Genomic DNA, 20,797 nt, shown 5'->3' on the forward strand with positions numbered 1-20,797 from the left:
GGGTGCGTCCTCAGTCCCGCGGCAGCGCTGCGCTGAGCCTCTCTTCCCCTCTCCCGACAGCCTGTTGACAGTCCTTGGAATTACCTGGACCGGCTCCGAGGGGGAATTTGAAACACAGAAGTTGTTTGCTGCCCAATGCAAAACGCCACCACTTGTGTTACCTCTGAAACAGACAATTTATTGGAGTGAGCATACCTTTTAACATATTTTTTTTTTTGTCAAGATAAATTTGTGCAGTAGGTGTAAACTTAGTAGAAGTGCTGTTTGTGAATTATATGCTAACAAGGAAATCAGGAGGAAAAACTCTCGAAAAGTCTTTATAACTAATGTCGGCATGCCTTAAATTAAATCTGAATTAAAATTTCCCGTTTGTAAACTTTCGGATGTAAACTTTTTAAGTAGGTCTACACTATAGTACGTGCTTTTTGGACATGGAATTAAATAACTTTCACGACATTGATCCCTTAAAGTCGCAGCCAGGAGAAAATGTTCAGAACAGCAATGAGCAAAGTCTTTCCGTTGAACTGAGCAAACTGAACTTTAAATCCTGGTTTATGTTGTTTGTTAAAAAAAAAAAAAAGGAAGAAAAAGTTTTATATTTAAATTTAAACTCTTGCAAGTCTCTTTTCAGTGTAGCTGACTCTTCAAGCGTTAGAAAGTCCTTTGCCCCTCGGCGGGCCTGTTAGGAACAAAACATTTTGCTTCCTGATTTGGGAAACGCCAGAAACTCTTTGTTTGAGTCATGGTGGGCCAGGTTTGAGAGCTGCCCCTTGAGCACGTTGGCGCCGTTCCCCACCGCGCGTCCCAAGGCGCCCGTTTCCAGAATGGCTCCTTTGGTGGTAGCCCAGGAAACTGTTGTGTTGCTCAGGGCTTGGTTTAAAGTACTGTGCCTGAACAGGGGGTCGTGAAACACCCCGTCCACCCAGTTCCTGAGGTTGGTGACCGGCGAATCCTGGTGCCTGTCGATGACGCTGACCGGGGCGGGAGCTGCGGCGGCGACCGAGCCTCCCGGCCGTTTCAGCATGCAGGAGGGGTACTCGGCCTGGTTGAGGGAGGTGGCAGTGTGCGCCAGGGACCAAATCCTGGGCTTCGCCTCCAGCAGCTGCTGCCCCTGCTGGAAGCACATCTTGGACTCGCAGCCGCGCTGCCGAGCGCCCAGCGGGTCGGGGCCGCACTCCTCCGCCGCCGTCTTCAGGCAGCTCCGCGCCCGCTCTGCCGCCGCCGCCGCCGCCTCCTCCTCCTCCTCCCCGGCGGCGGCCGGCGGCGGCATCTTGGCGGGGGGCTCGGCGGCCCGCGGCGGGTGGCTGCCGCCCGGGAGCGAGTGCGGATGCGGGAGCGTGTGCGGGAAGGGCCGCCTCAGCTCGCACTCCGAGCTCTCCGACTCGGCGGCGTCCAAGTCCTCCAGGTCGCTGAGCTCCAGCTCCTTCTCTTCCTTGCCCGTGGGTTCTGCGGGGCGGGGGCGGGGGAAGGGACAGCAAAAACAAGACACACGGTCACTGTCGGCGCCGCGCTGCCCCGCGGCCGCCCCCACCAGCGAGGCCCGCGGCCGCCCCCACCAGCGAGGCCCGCCCCGGGGGCGAGCTGCCGGCCGAGCCCCCGCGGCCGAACCGCTAAGTGCCTGGTTTTAGCAGGGTACCCTCGGCTTTCCCGCTCTTCATCGCCTCTTCCTGCGAACCCTCCTCCTCCTCCTCCTCCTCCTCTTCCTCATAGGGCCGCTTCTCGTCAGAGCACTTGTTCCGCGGGGGCCAGGTCATCTTGTTCTCCTTCTTGAGCCGCCGGCGGGCGTTGGCGAACCAGGTGGAGACCTGGGTGAGGGTCATCTTGGTGATGATGGCCAGCATGATCTTCTCGCCCTTGGTGGGGTAGGGGTTCTTGCGATGTTCCTGCAGCCAGGCCTTCAGCGTGCTGGTCGTCTCTCGGGTGGCGTTTTTTCTCCGCGTCCCGCCGTCCATCGTCCCGTACCTGCAGGCACAGGGGAGCCCCCGGGATGTGACACCGCGCTCTCGCCCCCCGCGGACCTGCCCGACGCGGGGTCCCAGAGCCCCGTCCCCAGCCGCTTGCCTGCGGCATCCCCCGGAGGGCGGCTGGACCGGAGAGGAGGGAGATGGATGAGGACAGCTCAGCTTTATGAGGGAGACCAGCCTTGAGAATTCAGGCCAAAGAAGGAAAGCAAGAAGGAAAGGTTCAGCTAGCAGCAGCAGCGGGCAATGCAAATTCCCGCTCTGCCTTGGCGGTGGTGGCAGAAAGAGGGAAGGAACCGCCTGTTTTTATTTACGGTAAAGTCAATGTCAACATTTCGGGCAGCAGGGAAATCCTAGCAGATTGCAAAGTCACAAAAATACCACTTCCCTCTCGTTTCATTAGTCGTCCCCAAACAGAATTCGTCTGTGTGACCCCAGGGTGTAAGTGTTAATAGAAATATATTTCCTCTTACTCCTTTTATTAGTAATCTCCTCTACCCTTTTGTTCCTGAAATTGTAGGAACCTAACGCAGATGACACTGGGCTGCGACTGAATATTTAATGCACATCCTCCAGGAAAGGTCACCGGCGCCCAATGGGCCTCTGAGCTGGGAACGGTGTGTAAGGGGGTTTGCGCTGGTTAGAAACTAATAAATATACACGGGATGCCCAAGCCTGACTCCGCTCAGGAAAAGATAATTACCGCCCCTGTTAAGAGGGATCGCCCCCCGCACTACCGCCCGCCCGGGGGGCGGAGGACCCCGTGTCGGTGTGGGGAAGGGGAGGCGACATGGCTGGGGCCGGGAGATGCTGAGCGGCGAGGAGGCAGGTTGGCGGGGTTGGCGGGGCGGGGCGGGAAGGCGATGGCGGGGAGGAGGTGGCGGGGGTGGAGGGCAGCGAGCGGGGCCGGGCTGGGGATGGCGCTTACCTGTCGTACTGGTACTGGCTGAGGGTGTGATCGTAGGGGTAGTAGGCAGCCGCCGGGGCAATGCCCGCATGCGCAGAGCCGCTCCCGTCCTTCGCATCCAAACTGTTCTGCAAGAGACACCGCCCGCCGCCCTCAGCCCCCGCCGCCGGGAGAGCCCGGCCCCCGCCGGCACCGCCGCCCGGCTCCCCCGCCCCGCGGCCCGGAGCGGCGCGACGGACCTTCCGAGGGCCCCTCGGCCGCGGCGGCCAGCGACATCAATAGGGACATTAACTGGCGCTGTTACGGTGCAGGGAAAAAAAAAAAAAATACTGTATGGGAAGAGCGCATCATTTTTTTTGCAAGACTGGGCTGGGTCTGGGTCGCCCTAAACTGCCCGGCAGGCCGGGCCCTCCGCACTCGGCCGCCAGCTCGTCAGGCGCCACTTTTAATTGCGTTATCGTGAGGAGCAAGCGCCGGGCTGGAACAGCTGCTGACCGCGGGGCTGGACGCGGGGAGCGCCGTGCTGCACTGAGGGGCGGAGGAGAAGCGCCCGGGGCTGCCCCCGCCCGGGGAGGGGTCCCGCCGAGAGGCCTCCGCCCCCGGGGGCACGGGGGGAGCGCGGGGCCGACGGGCGGGAGGGAGGGAGGGAGCATCCCCCGGGGCGGCTTACCAAGGAGTAGAAGGCGGGAGCCTCGGTACCGTAGGTCACGTAGTTTCCATAGCCCTGGGGCCCGGCGTAGGGCCCGCCGTAGACCCCCAGGGCGGCGGCGGAGTTGAGCTCGTGTCGGGCGGTAGCGAGCAGGCGGCTCTCGTACACCGGGCAGTACACGGGGGTCTGGGCGGAGGCGGCCGCCCCCGTCTCAGCCAGAGTCCGGCTGCTGGACTCGCAGCAGGTTGTCAGGGAGTTGGTGCTCATCAGGAACTGGAGGGAAAGAGAGCGGCGCTGAGCACGGGGGGGAACTTCCCAAAGTATAACCAAATTTGGGTTCGGTTGTTTTTAGATTGTATGGGTTTGGTGGGTTTTTGTTTGGGTTTGGTTTGGGTTTTTTTTTTTCAAATCAGGTCGTAGCTTTGGGGTGTCGCCCGCCCTTCTCCCTCCCCTTCCGTATTTTACTTCAATCATTATAGAAACGCTCTAGAGAAGAGCAGAGGTGCAAGTATTTTATCAGTTTTTAAGACGAGTCAACAACAACAACAACCGAACGCCCCGTGCCTGTGGGTGTTTAATCCTCTATAATACATTCCTCAGGCCCTTTGCATTTAAAAGCTAACTTTTCCTGGGGTGTTTTCACAAGATTGGTGTTTACACCGTTTTCTCTTCTTGCAGCACAATGATTCCCATCTGCGTTTTTAAACGTTTTTTTCGAAGTCATTCATGCATATTTATTTTGACTGCAGGTTTGTAGCAGCCACGCACACATCTGTTATTGACCTGCTGGTTTAGAATATCCCATTCTGTTTCTACGGGCCGGACCTCCGTACGTCCGTGTTTAATTGGTAAACTGTGAATTTAATCGTGAAAGAGAAAAAAAGGGGGAGGGGTGCAGGTGGGGGTTGGGGGATCTCTACCCCCCCTTCTCACCCCTCTCATCACTGTAATCCTCTCCCACGCGTCTTAATCACCCCAAAACACCCTAAATCCCTCGTGTTTCTTCCCATTTTAAAATTGGTGCCCGCCACAGAACTTGGGCATCTTGGAAAGCTGCGGAGCGAGCATCGGCTTTGCCGCTAACGCATGCGGGAGAGGATCGCTGCCGCCCTCCTCCCGGACGGAAGGCATCGATAAGGACTGAAATTCAATCAATTAATGTTGGTAGGCAAAAAGTCTTACCTGGGGTGCAGAGGAGTAAGGGTAGCCAAACTGAGGATAGGACATGGTACAGAGGCTCCCAGTTATCTAGAAACAAGGCGAGACGTCTGATCTGCACGCTATTGCAGCCTGGCTGTGCTCTGTTGTACCAATTGATTGGTAACCACAGGTCCCTAGATGCTTATAGGACGAAGCAGAAAACCACATTTAATTTATTTACATGAAAACTTAAACTTTTCTTTTAATTATGTGCGGCGATTTTAGCACCTTCCCCGCTACAGCTACGACACAGAAATAATTGTTACATGTAGGCTCCAAGGCTGGCAAACGTGACGGCAAAAATAAATACTTTGCACCCGGGGAAAAATAAAAGGTGGAAAGAAGAAAAGAGATACAAATGCATCAGCTCACAAGCACGTTGTTTTAAAAGAGCAGAGCCTCTGACGTCACGCAAAACCTACTCAAATTAACCTGCCTGTAAGTTTAACATTCATTTTCGGGAACCTTTCCCCTGGCATGGAAAATAGACTCTCCAGCACGGCCTTCAGCCTGCCTAACAGGAGCGAAAGTTTGGGAAGCTCTCCGGTAGCGGCAACGCCTGCTTGCAACACGTATATATTTCTGCGGGCAAGGGAAGGAAATGAATGTTTTTAATCTGAAGGATCAATGTTGTATCAGCTATTTTCCCCACCCTCCTTAGTCACTGAAAGGCTAGTAAGCACTTTTAATTAGAAATTAATTAATGAGCAGCTGCTTCTTCCCACCCCACAGTAATAATTAGTCTCAATTACAAACAAGACATATGAAGGGACACACGACTGAGTCTTCATTTAAGATTTAATCAACAGTTAAAATTAGCGCTAACGCTGACAATAAAGCACATGATAAGCAATTCTGCTTTTCTTTCGGCTTTTATTTCAGGCGTGTGGTTACAGGTAGAAAACCCTACAAGCGTTTTCCGGGGAATGATGGAAAAGATGTGACTTTTCAGGTTTAAACGACTTTGATCCCATCTCAAACTTCCAACATCCTCTTCTACCCAACCCATCCCACCGCTGCTATCAGCCTCCCTACCCTCTGGGGGTCTGGGACCCGCCCCCCCACAAGCAGGCAGCAACCCCCCTCTGCTTCACGCTCGGAGGGAGCAGGTACCGGGTCGTCGGGGGAAGATGCTGGCAGCCCCAGCACCTCTCCCCCGACGGCCGGTACCACCGAGGCAGGGCAAGCAGGCAGCCCCCGGGAGGATGGAGGAAGCGGAGGAGTCAGCTCCGAGGCTGAAGCTGGGCTGCTGGTGCAGTCGAACGCTGCTCCATGGTGTGCAGACTTGCTCAGAGAGATTCCTGGGTTCAGACATGTGAATAGCCCCAGGGTCACACTCTAATTAATGATGATATTCTCTTCTTCTCCCCAGCTGGAAGACTGCCTCCCAGAAACGAATCTGCCCACACTGACAGCTCGATTGAGGGTGATTGATGACTATCTGGAGACCACAGTACACATAATATAATATCTGCTGCGTAATTGCTTTAATTTACAGATGAAAATACTAGTTCTCAGATTGAGTTAGACTACAACGAGAGGCGTTTTATGGCGCTTTAGAGTGTTTGCAAATAAAAGATATCAGATACAGTACATGCAAATTATCCTGACAGCTCAGTATCTGTAGCCGGGAGAAACATATAAAGAAAGGGAATCAAATGACATAAATAATCGGTTTGGAATTCTGTATTGATTTTTGGATGGGAAGAAAGTGCTTTTTCTTTCCTCACCTGAAATGCTAATTTCTTTTTATTTCTGAGAATATTAATAACTTTGCCATTGGGTTTCTTTTATAGAAGGGCTTCTCTATTCCTCCTCCTGCATTATACCCCGGTGCTGCCAAGGTATAATGATACTTTTAGCGACTCTTTACCAGCAGCTTCCTTCTGTGCGGCGTGCTGACGGACTATTGCATTGTTTGGGAGGAAAAGACACCCAGTATTTACACAATGGTCTGCACGCAGTCTTCTGTGCTGCTCCCTCTGCCTCCTGTGCCCATTGCGCTGGGGGATGTTTGTTTAAGCTCCGGAATAAAACTCAGCGGTGCTAGGGAAGAAAATAGTTGCACTTATCTCAAGAGCGGCTTGGTGTAAAGCACTATAATTAGCTGGGAGAGCTGGAGGACTGCCTGAAGAAGTCCGAAGTCCTCCCAGTTTTCCACGCTACAGTTTGGGAAATGTCCTGGTGTCCTGGTCTTTTTTTTTTTTTTTTTTTTTTTTTTTGGTGTGTTTTTTTTTTTCCCCACTGCAGATGTCAACTCCGCAGTGGCCCAGAGTACACTACAGGTTTTGATATTTAGATGAGTCTATTAAACTTTAAAATACAAGGAGAAATTCAATATTTATAGTCCTTGTCTATTTATATATCACAGTTGTCTTTCACTGCGCCATGCAAATACTCTGGTGCCCATTTTCACACTGAACTTTCCTGTATTAATCATGATAATTATTTGTCATTTTTTTTTGCAGCCTGCCTGCTCTATTACTTTATCCCCGGTCAACTTTGTGTCAGTTCCAATCTGTATTCCCTAGAAAGCAGTCATTAAAAAAACCCCACCAAAACAAACAAACAAAAAGAAAGAGCAACAAAAAACCTTAATAACCTTAAACACTTAAACGCTGAAAGCTGACATTACGTCCTCCCCCACTGTTGATGTCTTGTTTCACTTACAGTCTACAAATAATGGCCCTTTGTTGATAACAAACTCAACACAATTATATTTCATCTTGAATTTTGGTGCCAGAGCACAAACATGCATTAAGCCCCACAATGATTTAAAATAACCTTTGTGGTTCTTGCACATAAACAACGTAACACTGTTCAAATCCAAGCAAAGGCGCTTAATGCTGTGGGCTATATCCTTAGGCATTTGGAAAATGCAAGTCTTTGCTGTGTAATAAAAATTGATCCTCGTCAAAGCCCCTTTCCTGTACAAAGCAGTTAACAGCTTTCGAGAAAGAAACACACACACTGCTTTCTCCAAAGTTTGAGCAAGGAAACCCATCACGATCAATAGGACATGCTGGAGAGTTCCCTTCTGGTCAGAACCAGCCTGCACACTCAGGCGAGCAGGTATTTCCCATCCAAAGCCCAACCAGGTCTCTCTCCCAGCGTTATGAGCTTTTCCTCTGAGAATCTGGAGCCAATGCTCATACAAGTTTTATTGTAAAAACATGGAATGAGAATGAAACCCTGTGATCCTGGAACAGGCCACAGCAGGTAAAACAGAACCTCTTCAGGACTCAGGCTTTGATGGACGTCTTCAGGGACATGATCTAGAGGCAGTTAATGCAGCTACACTTACTATCTGCATTTCCATCGCCTTCTCTTTTGGAGGGGTTACTGCCACTCCTGGAAATATTTCAGCAACGGAATTTGCTTATGGGCTAAACAGACTTTAGCGAGTTCTTTCAGTCGAGCTTGCTTTGTTTTGATGTTACAGACTTAAAGCAACATTGACACTGCCTGGCAAACACTGTGAAGCTCTACATGTTGCCCATTTGGAATCTGACATGGAACCCGGGGCAGCTTACAACATTTTCAAGTAGGTTAGCTCCCATAAACTTGCTATTGACAGTAAATATTTTTTTTTTCCTGAGCCAATTTGAGGTGTAACTGCACCTCCTGCACTCTGAATCGAACGAGCCGATGCTGCCGACCTGCACAAACCCATGCCATGGCTTGGAATTGGCAGAGCCATGATGACCAACAGAACAGTTGCGTAAGAAGGCGCTGCTAATTAATTTACTCAGTTTACAGCTACATGTAAAATCAGTTGTTCAAAGCTATCCATTTGAATGCTTTCATTTTGTAAATCTTCAATCCTCTTGGCAAACAATCTAGATTAAAGCAAAAAAGGCCTCACATTCTCATTCTCTTCTTTGTATTTATTAACTTTTCACACTTAAGAACTAGAGCCAACACTTTCTCTCTCTCTCTCTCTCTCTCTTACATGCACACATGCACACACACAAAACTTTTCAGCAAGAGAAGCAAATGCTATGACCTGGGCAGCTCTCTATGGCTATAGATGGACCCTACAACATGCCCACATTTACCTGCTCAGTGCAGAGCATTGCAACTATGCTTTCACTAGCAAAGCAAAGATTGTATAAAATTTCCTTGCTCAGCTCCTGAGCCCCCAGTGCTGCAGACCCGAAGGCATTCAGATGCCACCACTTTTGAGCTCTCTGGCAGCCGATATCTTCAACTTACTTCTCTGCAAATGTAAAACTTTCCTACTTGCAAGGTCAGGTTCTGTGTCTTTTAAAGTTCGCTTTAAAATCCAAAAAGTTTGACTCGGTACCTTACCTTAGTGCTCGCTGAATATCATATCCACACCCCCTTCCCAAGAAATAACACACATCTGTTAAAATACATTTACCCTCTGTCCTAGGTAAAGATTGCACAAAGCCAAATGATTCATCACGGATAGTTTCTCTTCCCTCCAGCAGTTCGTTTTCAGCTGCCTTGCTGCTAAAGCAGGCTCCGAAGGAGAAGGGGGGGCGGGGGGGGGTAAGCCCCACCGCTCCCCTCCACCCCCCGCTTCCATAGAGACACACACGCACACACATACACACAAGCATCACCACCAAAAGAAGAAATTTTTTACCTGCGATCACGCCCGGCTTCGGCTAAAACCTGGTAGCGATGGCTGTGCCATGGCAGGGTTTCTCTCCTCTGGTCTGCGCTGGCTGGCGTGGCAGGGAGCTGCGGGGAGCTAACGCAGGCATGTCTCAGTGCGCGGTACCTGCGCGGCGCGGCACGGAGCCTTCGGTCCCCAGGCGCCACAGCCACTTCACTAACCCCCTGTACCAGAGTGACGCTCAAGTGAATAGTTCCACTGATCACACTCTTTCCTACTGATTAACACTTTCCAACACGACCAGGCACTCCACTTCCAACTTTTCCCGTTTTAAAACAGAAGCAGCCAGCACCGCTTGCTTCCACGGGTTATAAAAGCCATCTGGGGCGTGGGGGACACCATAATTAATAGCAGGTTAGTAAAATTAGTGCTGCCACTCCAATTGTTGTCCTTGTTGCCAACAATAATTGCATTGATTCTGGAAGGACACGAATGTCCTCCATTTAACCTAATGATCTGCGGGTTGCACACGCTGTACGGCAGCCGTGGCGGTGATTAACTGCGCGCACCTCCAAACTATCATTTATCTCCGCGAGTCAAGACTGAAAGGCGCTAAACTTACAGGCAACTCTCCCTGTCTCTCTCGCCGTCTTTGTTTCCCTCCCGCTGGAGGAGGCGGGCTGGGACGTCGGCGTAGCCCTGCGCGCAGGAGACGGGCACCTGTACCTGTCCCCCCGGCCGCCTCGGCTTTATTCATAGCCCGGGGGCAGCGCGGCGGAGCCGGGCTCCGCGGAGCTGCCGGGGAACTGCCTGGGCCAGCGCCCCCCGGCCGCGGGGAGGGGGCAAGGGGGGGCGGCGCGGCAGAGCCCGGCACCGAGGACCCGCTCCCTGCAGCGCCCCCGGGCCGGCTACGCCGTCGCTGCCCGCCCTGGGCGCAGCCCCACAGGGGATGCCCGGGCACCGGGGGCTTCCTCCGGGGCGGAGGTTGGGGGGCTACCGAGCGGGGAGGGGGGACAGGCTCCGACGGTAGCCGAAAGCAGGTCGGGGCAGCAGCCCTTGCTCCCGCTTGTCCTCCGTCCTCCTGCGCCCGTCCCTCCGTCCGGCCGTCCGTCCCGCCCGGTCTCCGCCGCAGGCTGCCGCCGCCGCCGCCGCCGCTCTCTCCTGCGGAGAAGTTACGCGGGCCCGAGGCTGGGCGAGCCGGCAGCCAGCTCCCAGTCCGAAATGCCTTTCCCGCTGTGCAGCCTCCCGCCACCCTCCCTCAGTCCCGGGAGCCCAGGGCCGCTTCGGGCTCCGGCCCGGTGTCCGGGGCCACGCAGCTCCCGGGATCCCCGCGGGAGCCTGTGCATGACAAGTTCTACCGCGCGCTCGGTACTTTCTTTTCTTAATTGTTTGTTCAGCAGGAAAAGGGACAAATCGGGATTGACAGAAGGGGGAGGAGGGATCAATATCATTCCTGTTTAAAGGCGTGAGCCTGGGCAGACGTCTCAATAAGACAGAGGAAGAGAAAAAGAGAGTATAATATCCTACCTAATTAAGCGAAGACAAAGAGGTGTGGGGAGAAAGGTTCAGGAGAGGTGGGGTGGCAATGGGAATTTTTAATCCGGTGTCTTCCCACAGTAACCACCAAGGCTGAACAGTAACGTTAATAGGGAACATCTGTACATCGACAGATTTATTCTTGCCAGGGTTCTTTCATGCCTGTGTCATTTGCATGGCCCCGTGCTCGTAGTGTTCGACACACGCTGCACCTTGTAGTGCAATGACAGGGTAAATCTGATGAATGCTGAAACTAGGAAATCCTCTTCTCTTTCCCCTTTCTCCCTCCTCAGATTGCCCTTGGAGCTTTCAAGGCGGGGAAACCTCAGGGAGAAAGAAAACGTGAGCCTTCTCCCCATCTGCACTTGTAAACAGAAAGCCAGTCATGCCACGACCCTTTGCATTTTAAAGCGGAGTAACAAACCCCCAGAGACGTGGATGCCCTGGTTGCCCGCCCAGGGCTGCCTCCCCACCGGCGGGACGAGGGCTCTGCGATGCCCCCTGGCAGCACAGGAGGCGTGTGTGCCGTCCTCGTCCCGGCACTGCGGGTCTGGACTTTTCCTGCCTTCCACCGGGGAGCCTGTCCCTCTGGCGCTACCCCCGGGCTCCCGCCCCGGGCTCTCTCGGAGCCCGGCCGACTGGCCCGGGGCAGCGTCCTGCCCGTGCGGGGGCAGCCGCCGCCGTCCCTCGGGGACCCCGTCCAGCCGCCTGCCTGCCCGGCCGAGCCCGTGTTTTACAGAGCGGGGTGACACCATCCAGAGCCTGGAGGTGACACCTACCCTTCGGCGCTAATGTCCTTTGAGGGGACCGGGACCTCTCAATGTCTTCCTCCAACCCTTTCCCGATCCCGGCACCGGGTGCTCGGCCAGAGGCCACCTCTGCTTTTCCCGACAGCAGAGTTACAGGGGGGGAGCTCCAGTGGTGAGGGGCTGGGGAGTTGCTGGATTCAGCTGCCTCTCTGCCCTGAAATATGATGTTCAAGGGCAGAAGACATGGTTCAAAGAATATTTTTTTTATATTAACAGCTACCACCAGTAACAGTACATTAATATGGGTCTTTTGTAATATAACAACCTCAGGTCCCTGAGATCAACAACGAGATTAATTATTTCAGTGATGCTTAAAGGAAGTGAGCAGACTCGAGTCTGTCTTTTGCAATTTGCTCATGTCGACCTGCATACCTTGGAAATTGCCATCCATTGCCACTCCGACCTACGTAGCAAAAAGCACAGTGGCCTTCTGTCAGAAGCCGGCCTAGCCAGGCAGGAGGGCAACCAGACTAAGTGGAGCTGGAATCCCAGTAGACATGCATGCAGGTCAACCATAGTGACATGATGGACACTGAGGGAACACTGGCCACTGATAAATCTGGGAAGATGCTTGCAACAGGAGCAAATGCTTTTGGGCAGCACTCCCGAAAAACCATGGGCCAGAGTCCAAGGCTGGAATGGTGTTTGTAGATCTTGTTTCATGTAATTTGTAATGTTAGGTTGTCTTTCTGTTTTTTTATTTTTGTTTAAATGACCAATAATGCTAAGGTTTCAACCATTTTTAATGTTTAAGCTATTAAAAGGAGCTCTTTTCACTGTAGAAGTGCTGTGGGTCCTGTCTATCCTGGCATTCTTTGGCATTCTTTCTCATTTTTGTATCTAGAGCAATGCCCTCTCTGCTGTGAAAAGGCCATTATTAAATGATACCAAGTGGTTAAAACCCTTGATTTTCCATGTCATTAGACAAACAGCTCTGGTGATAGCAACACATATTTCCATTCAGAAAGAGAATATAATTTAATTTTCAGTGTCAATTCCTTCAGCACTATGGCTGTATTTTGAAGACCTGCTTTCTAAGATATCAGATGGGAGAAAACAGAAGCTCGATCTCTTACTTTTTTGGCCTTTATTTTCCTGTAGAGGTTACTAAATCACACCTAGTCAAGGAATAATAAACTAATGCATGTATCATAACTCATGTTTACTATGAAGGTCCTAGAAACACATTAGCTTAATCATGAAACCTCTGAGATAATTTACTTAACTAGAATAATTTCACAGGAAAGCCAATATAATTCAGAATGCAGTAAATACATGGATAGAAATCAGATTTTCACTGAAACTATTTTTGTCCTCATCTGATTTGGGTGCCAAGTTATATGGTAGCCTCAGAGCAGCAAGGTTTATCTTAATTTGCAGGGATCCATACAGGTACATTTCTTTTCCTTTTCTCACATTAAATTCATTATGTGATGTTCAAAAGACTGATGCACACTAGAAAACCTTTAGGCATTTCTGTGTAACGGGGATGGTTTATTAAAAGGATAGGTTATTACTTTGAACAATGACTTCAGTGTGTACGTTAAAATGTGAAATGTTTATCTGGTACTGGCCTGTATTGGCCACAATCCGTACAACTAGATTTTTATTCATAAATGCATGCCTAAGCTAATAAACCACATTTATTTTCAGGTCCTATGTGGTCATCTGAGGGTCTTTTGTAGTCCACAAAGATTTAGGCTCATGATTATTTTTTCAAGAATTTTCTAAGAAGTATTACCATAATTCCATTTGTGAGCCCATGATTTGAGAAGTTATTTATTTTGTGTTAGAAAAAAATTGTGATGATGTTTGAGAAATATCTAAGGTTGTCTTAGTGTTCTCAATATGTGGATGGGTGGAGAGGATTATTTTTTAGCAGGAAAAGAGCATAATTTTATAGACTTAGAAGCAGAACCAAGCCTCTTGGAAGACCCTGAAAGGGCAAGAAGACACCAAGCGAGTCAGTAGCACCAAGTTCTCCTGCCTGCACTGTGTCTTTGCTCGAGCCTGCAGACTTTGGCCAGGTGAGCAGTGCTGCTGAGGTGGAGCTCCAGGGAAGCAGTACAGCCATGAGCTCCTTCCTCCGTGTTACACAACCGGAGAGACGTGGGCCGGGGTGCAATCCCACAGATCTTCCTGTGAGTGAGGAGCTCCGCAAAATGCTGCTTGTGAGCCATCACTTCTTGCACAAAAGGGATTACAGAGGAGAACTGTGAGTGCCTCAGAAAACAAAGATGCAATTAAAGCAGCGTTTGTAGTTTTTAGTTAGGGCTATCTTTCAATGCAGGATGAACCATCATTTTTTTTCTGCTAATTATTTTCATTAGCTGTTTTAACTCTTCCTGAGAGTTCTTAATAATTGCTTCAGAGCAGAATGTGTAAAACTGAAAATTATTTATGGCACTGATTAGAACTACAGAATACTAATATGGGTAGTCAGGAATAATTCACCATAGCAGGAAAAGCACTATTTAATTGTTTAATATTGAAGTTTAATTGTGCTTGCATACAATTATCATGTAAATATCACTGTGATCACTTTAAGAGGTTATTTCTAAGTGTGCCAAAAATTCTGAAGCAATCTGAAAAGAATTAATTTTTTTCTTACCTCCCTTCACAAGTCTCTCAAGTGCACTATATGTTTTAACTTAAACCAAAATATAGCCAAAGGCAGACAGGAGTTCCAACAGTGACCAGTGTAATACTCACTGTTTTTAATTACTGTAACAATAAATCACACAGGAATGTCCTCCAGGTACTAAATGATTTTCTAAAAACATTTGAGAATATTTTTGAAATTCAATTAATTGAAGGCACCAGATAAAAGGTACACATTCTTAATGGCTATACAATAACCCTAAGGGATGTAACTGAGCTCCAAGCTTAACTTCAAAGTGTGACAGAAATACTTACTGTATTACTTTAAAAGTATTCAGATCAATGAATCAGTTAAAATTACTTATACATTTACCAACCTTTTCATTTTCTTTCTGAATATGATAGAAAGAATTGCTCTCATTTCCCAGGACACAAAAAGCAGTTGAGACCTGTAAAAGAAATTGTAATTAAAGCCAGCCTTCAGTCAAAATTGGTATTATGAATTTTTGGTTGACACAAGATAAAGGGGCCAGCGAAACATAAAAGTGGCTTGATAAAACATGCATTTAGACATTTTATACTGAAAATTAACTGGTTTGTGTAGATATTTCGGGATCTAGGATTAAATCTGTCCTTGTTAAAGCCAGTAAGCATTTTTCTATTGAATTCAACAGAACCGGTGTCACCCTGCAATTTGTACTGTGCACAGCTGTGTGTACCTGACTGGCTCTCTGATTATGGCCCAAATTGGTTCTCTTTTTTCCTTTTTTGTTCCTACTCCTTGGGTTAATCACACTATCCTGAACACCCACATGGCTTTGCAAGGTGCTGAAGATCTCAAGCAGTCACAGCATGCCTTCAGCTTTTGCGGGTAGCGCTCTGACATAGGTTGCCAGCTATTGTTCAGTAGGATCTAACTCCATGAGTAAATACCTTGACATTTGGCCTATAGTTCATAAGCATCTGAGGTTGTTTGAAAAGTGTTTAAACTACCACAATTTTTTGATTTGCAAGGTGATTTTACAATGCAGTGTGACTCAACAGCAGGAAAGTGTTAAGAAATATGTGGAGGCTGAACTGTTGATACCAGCCAATTTTTTTTAGCGAGGTGCTCCGTTCAGCAAGAAGGCTCTTCCTTCTGCTCATCAATAGCCATGCACCCAGCCTTGAAAACAGATCATGTACCCACGGTCATCATACCACGGGGATAAGGGTTAACGTCTACCCTTTGCAAAATGATTGCTTGTCATAAATATGTGTCCCAGTTAAACTGCACATGTATTATTCCTTAGTGCAGAAAGTTTAGAAATAAGTTTAGAAAGCAGAACTATGCACACATGTACATTTATGCACTTGTATGTACACACACACAGAGAAATCATGTAGAGAAGTGTCTGTATTGTGAGAAAGGACTATATTCCATGAGGAGGCTGAAAATATTCTACTAAAGACTAATCGCAATATTTTCCAATGGGTACTTATTTTCAATACTCACTGATAATTTTTTAGTAGCATGCTAACATTTTCTCTATGATTAAAACACATTAAACTGAGACAATAAAAAAATGACAGCAGAGATAAATGTATCTTTATCCCTTCTGCTTTTCCCTGAGCATTCAAAATAATAAACATCCTAAGAATCTTTGAGCATTTAATATTGATATTAAATCATGACCGTATAACTATTTTCTATAGCTCCACGCAGTAATTCTGCACCCTGCAAGTGTCAAGTGGGTGGGAGGATCACTGAGCCTTAGAAATATCCTTAGCAGATTGAAGTTGCAAAAATACAGTCACTGGCAATACATGTGTTGTATAACAGTTATTTTTAAACCATAATAAACATAATACAACACTAGAACCACCAATAAGGCTCAGGTTTCATCAAAGAACTCTGTTTAATATGAGTAATGAAATAGGAAAAAACTGTTTTAACCAGGGACTGCAGACTGTAGAAGACAGTTTGTTATGTTTATTTTGATGGGTAAATACCCATAACACTTGTAACAGACTCACATCCACCAAATTATCACGTATGATTTGCAGCCAGATTAAAGCCAATTCTGCATAAAAAAGCCTGAACTTTCTGTTAAATGTTTGTTCCACCAATTACTCCAAACCACTGCTAAGAAGTATTTAGGAACTTTTCTCTTCTGGAGACTTTGCAGTTAAAAGATTTTTTTCCAGAATAGTTAGGTTGTTTATCTCAAAAGGGCTGTTTGTCTAATCAGGAACACATGGATTTATGAGTATAAACATTTCCACAAAATCTGAGAAACTGTAGAGCATTCCTACATTTCTCCTTCTTCTCCCTCCTGTTTTGAAACTCAATAAATTTTGAACATTTTCTTTCTTTTCTTTTTTAACCTGTGGTGAAATGGTTGGAGTAATATAGAAGAGATGAAGTGAAAAACAAGTCAGAATATTGGCTTCAGATTAAAGCTGGGTAAACCTGGGAAAACTTGTCTAGAAAGTAGAATCATTTCATTGTAAATACATGTCAAACAAGGTTAAATATGGTTCACAAAGGAAAGAGGTATGCTCGTAAGTCTTAATTTTTTAGGTTTGCAAAAAGTCTCTGCAGACAAGATATGAAATGTAGTCATGTTTGTTGCAAGGTGCTGTTTCCTCTGCATTGCATTTTCCAGTTAACACTCCTCCTCCTCTCCTAAGCATCTGATTTCATCACAGGTAGAGCTCAGTCCTAAGGACACAGGCAGTGGGAGATGAAGGATTTCTTCAAAACCCTCATTAGTGTTGAAGGAAGAGCCTGCGTTGGGAGGATGACTCAGTTTCCTGCCTTTGCCCATATCCAGAGGCAGCTGTGGGAGGTGAAAGACAAAGAGCAGACACCTGCAGCTGCACGTGTCCCCAGAGAGCGTGTCCTGTTTGACATTTCAGGCCTTGCACAAGGCTCCCCATCGTGCTCTGCTCCTATGCCAGCCTATCTTTTCAGCTGGAAGCGGAGCAGAGTAGGACAAGAACAGCTTATCCAGGAACCAAGAAAATGTCAGTGCCACACTGAAACCCAGCATGGCTGGGGACGTAGTAGAGCCAGGAGTGACGCTGGTGGAGCTGGGTACTGCAGCTGCTGCGCATCACCCGGAGGAAACTTCACCTGAGGTGACATAATGGAGACAATGGTCAATGACAGCCCATGGCACCGCAGGCATTTCCAGATGCTCCAAGCTGCAAAAGCATGAACGGATGGCTATTGCCAATTTGGCCAGGTGGCCATGCCAGCTGCTGGCTGCTCGTGGTCAGCCAAATGAAGAAGTCTGAGTGGACAAGCGTGAGAAAATCTGTCCCTCCCATTACCAAAGTTCAGGCACCCTGGGGCTTGTCCAGGCTTGAAAGAGGGAGCTCAGCCGGTCTCTTGCTTTTTTGCCCACTGTCACTTCTAGCTTTAACCAACTATTAAAACCTTGAGCAGCCAAATCTATTTTATGGCTCCCCGTGTGACTATGGCTGGCTTGCAATTTTTCATTGGATTTTCTTACCTAAAGTAAGATAGCCGCCTTACACTGATGTGTACAGTAAGATCTCCTAACTCTATCAGCTCCTGGGCCTCAGACGGTGCTTTCTAGGCTTGCCAAGCATTTGCGATGAGGACTTGCTGGAAACATCAATCCCAGCTGACTGCCCTTTCATGAAACTTAAACGATTCGAAACATAAAGCACCGTGGAGTAAAACCTGGGAAGATCTGAAAAAGAAAAGCTGTAGATAGTTGCCGAAGACTCTGTAAATGTAAGTAGCACTTACTAATCTGAGTTTTTCCTATTTAAAATATTTTATGTGAATTACACTGCTGGGAAAAGGCAGATGGAGGAACTGCAGTCAATCCTGAAATCAGAGAGGGTCACAGGAAGACTGGGAGGGCAGCTTGTTCTTCTGGTCTGTGTTATGCTGGCCCTTGGGATATGTGTCCCTAAACAGCTTTTTTTTTGAGCAAATTGACAGTCATGTGACTGTAGTTGTTGACCTCTGTGTAGAAGAAGTAACAAAACCAAGGCAATTTTTTTCCTGCCTACTTAATTTGCTTCAAAGGATCCTAGATTCAGTAATCACAGATAAATGTATAAGGCTCTCTAACCCGTCATTTTTTTCCTGGAGTTAAAAAGTGCTGTGTCTTGCTAGCTAAATAATCCCCAGCACTGCTCACCTGCAGTTTAGAGAACTTAAACTCACTCAGATCAGCTTTGCGAAGGCACTTCAGAATTACCAAAAGAGACAGGCAGGAAATTTATGAATTTATAAAAATACAGTCATTAAAACTGCAGTTCAGGAGCTCAGTCCCAATTTCCTCATCTTTTTATTTCTTTCTTTCATTGACCCATATGAGTTTCCTCTTGTCTTGCCTTGATTGCACTAAAAATCCACATGAAACTCACTGAGAAACAGGATAATGATAATTTTTAAAAATTTTGAATGCCAATTTTCATTTTTGTAGTTTTGTTATTTGCATGGAAGTGCACATGCCAAGGTAAATTTGTTGAATAATACAATTTAAAATTGAGCATTTTATAGATAGAACTAGGGAAAAGAAAGTCAGTTTTAACAATACAAATAAAGAATGTTTCTTGTGTTACACATGAATCATGTAATTAGTGAATTCCATTAAGGATAGTAATTGTTCATTACTTTAGATCTGGAAGCTATTTTGAAATGCTTTGGAAATCTGAATGAGAAGAATATTGTTTATCTTCAAAATCAAGTTCAAAGAACTTACCTTCAAGCAAATGACGGCATTCCCAACTAGGGATGATACTACAGAGTAAGTGCTAGAGGGAACTTAAAGCAGCCTAATATAGAAGCTTGGCTGAAATAAACTTTGAAGACGTTTCCCAGAAGATGATAAAAAAAGGCTTATGGTAAAAAATAGCAAGACAGATGAAGTCCTAGGACATTCACACCAAACACTTCCTTCTTTCTTACATGTGCACTGCAGAACCATGTCCCAGTGCAGCTGAATCCCATCAAAGGTCCTGTAGAAGCCTAATATTTTTCTTTTCCTTGAAAGTAAAGGTTTGTGTTAGTACTATATAGATCTGTGTAAGTGGTACAGATTCTGTGCATGTAACCAATTTGGTTTTGTTTCCTCTACTGGATTTAACTTCACAGAGTTAGCAACGGATGAAATGAGTAAAATTATGTGGCCTGTCCCAAAACACTTTTAAACACATAAACAGCAGTCTGGCTTTTATACCATAATTTATTAGGATTCCAGAGAAGGGCAGTTCTACAGGTAAGTGAAATGCCCAGAATCTTTCCTCACACTTTCAGGATTCTAGTGAAGATGAGATGTTCTGTGGGTAAATAAAATGCCCAGGATCTTTCTTCTTATTTTATCAACCCACAAGATTTGTAAAGACAAAACCCGTTGTGTTGTAGGGCATAAGACAACTGGTGAACTTGAGCTGGGCTAAGAGAGGGTTTTTCAGTCTTCCTCTCAGCAGATGGTATTAGTCGATGTTAGAAATAGGACCCTTGATGGATATGCTGTAGTTCTGTTTCAGAATAGCCATTCCCATGTTTCTTCCAGATCCTGCCTTTCTTCCCCCTTTCTTGACTGCCAAGCTTATCGCAGATATTTACCCCAACACAGCACTCATGGTCTTGTTTTTAATACTTCCATTGAAGGCAGATTTATTTGGACTGCTGTTAACCAGTCTAGAGGAAATTGTCCTTCTGGCAGCAGTATCTCTTTGGGAATCTGTCAGTGTTAATTCTTTCTTTAGCTGTTGAACCAAACCAGGAGTCAAAATACACATTTAGGAACCCAAATAAGTTTTCCAGAGTTTCTGAGCAGCAGCAACTTCCACTCTGGTCAGTCACAGCTGATGCTGAGCATCTCTTTGATTATGCCACTTTTTTGGAGAAAGCTCTTACATCTTTCGACTACCAAGGGATGGAACTCATTTCCTTATGCCAGCATTTGCAGAAAGGGATGCATAAGTGATGTTTAGGAATGCAATTTCATTTAGAGACTTAACAATTACAAAGTAAAGTAAGATTTGGTCTTGTAGTAAGGCAGTAGATACAGACAGTAGATATAGAAGCAAAAAACCTCTTGCAGTCTTCGCTGTTGCAGGTAAAACAGCAATTTGTGGCAAAAGATTCAGCTCTAAAGGAGCAGGATAGGAACCTGAACTCAAGTCATCTGTGACTCTGATTGAACACGTGCCACTAATGTCCCTCAGCCAAGATACTCAGATTTCAGTTCCAAGGTGGAAATTGTACAGTTTTTTTTTTTTTTAGCATAGTGGAAACCTTGAGAGTAGAGGTAGAACTGAACTGGTCCCTTCAGGGAACTTTTCACTTAAATCCACATAAATGCAGCCTGATTTTCAACAGTTATATTGAGCACTCTGTAAGAATCTGTAGGGTCTGGACAGGTACAGAAGAAAGGTAGACTGGAGAGCTGTGTGGCAGAAGGGTTCTCTATTCTGAAAACCAGAAATAATTGAGGAATTACATATAGGGGAAATATAAAGGAAAGACAATTTTTCACCTCAGTCTTTGAACACATTGATCTAAAAGTTTTAGAA

At 47.1% G+C, this 20,797-nt stretch overlaps 1 protein-coding gene across 1 annotated transcript; it reads right to left on the reverse strand.

The window, feature by feature from the left end:
• Positions 1 to 682: 682 nt before the first annotated feature.
• On the reverse strand, positions 683 to 4,744 carry IRX4 (iroquois homeobox 4; the record flags this gene model as incomplete). The annotated part of the gene is made up of 5 exons (XM_082290607.1): positions 683 to 1,446; positions 1,637 to 1,962; positions 2,890 to 2,996; positions 3,539 to 3,790; positions 4,700 to 4,744. 5 exons carry the CDS (start codon positions 4,742 to 4,744, stop codon positions 683 to 685), a joined length of 1,494 nt encoding a protein of 497 aa, XP_082146733.1.
• Positions 4,745 to 20,797: the final 16,053 nt, after the last annotated feature.

The sequence above is a fragment of the Coloeus monedula genome, assembly GCF_965178545.1.
Source record: "Coloeus monedula genome assembly, chromosome: 1".
Classification (NCBI taxonomy): Eukaryota; Metazoa; Chordata; class Aves; order Passeriformes; family Corvidae; genus Coloeus; species Coloeus monedula.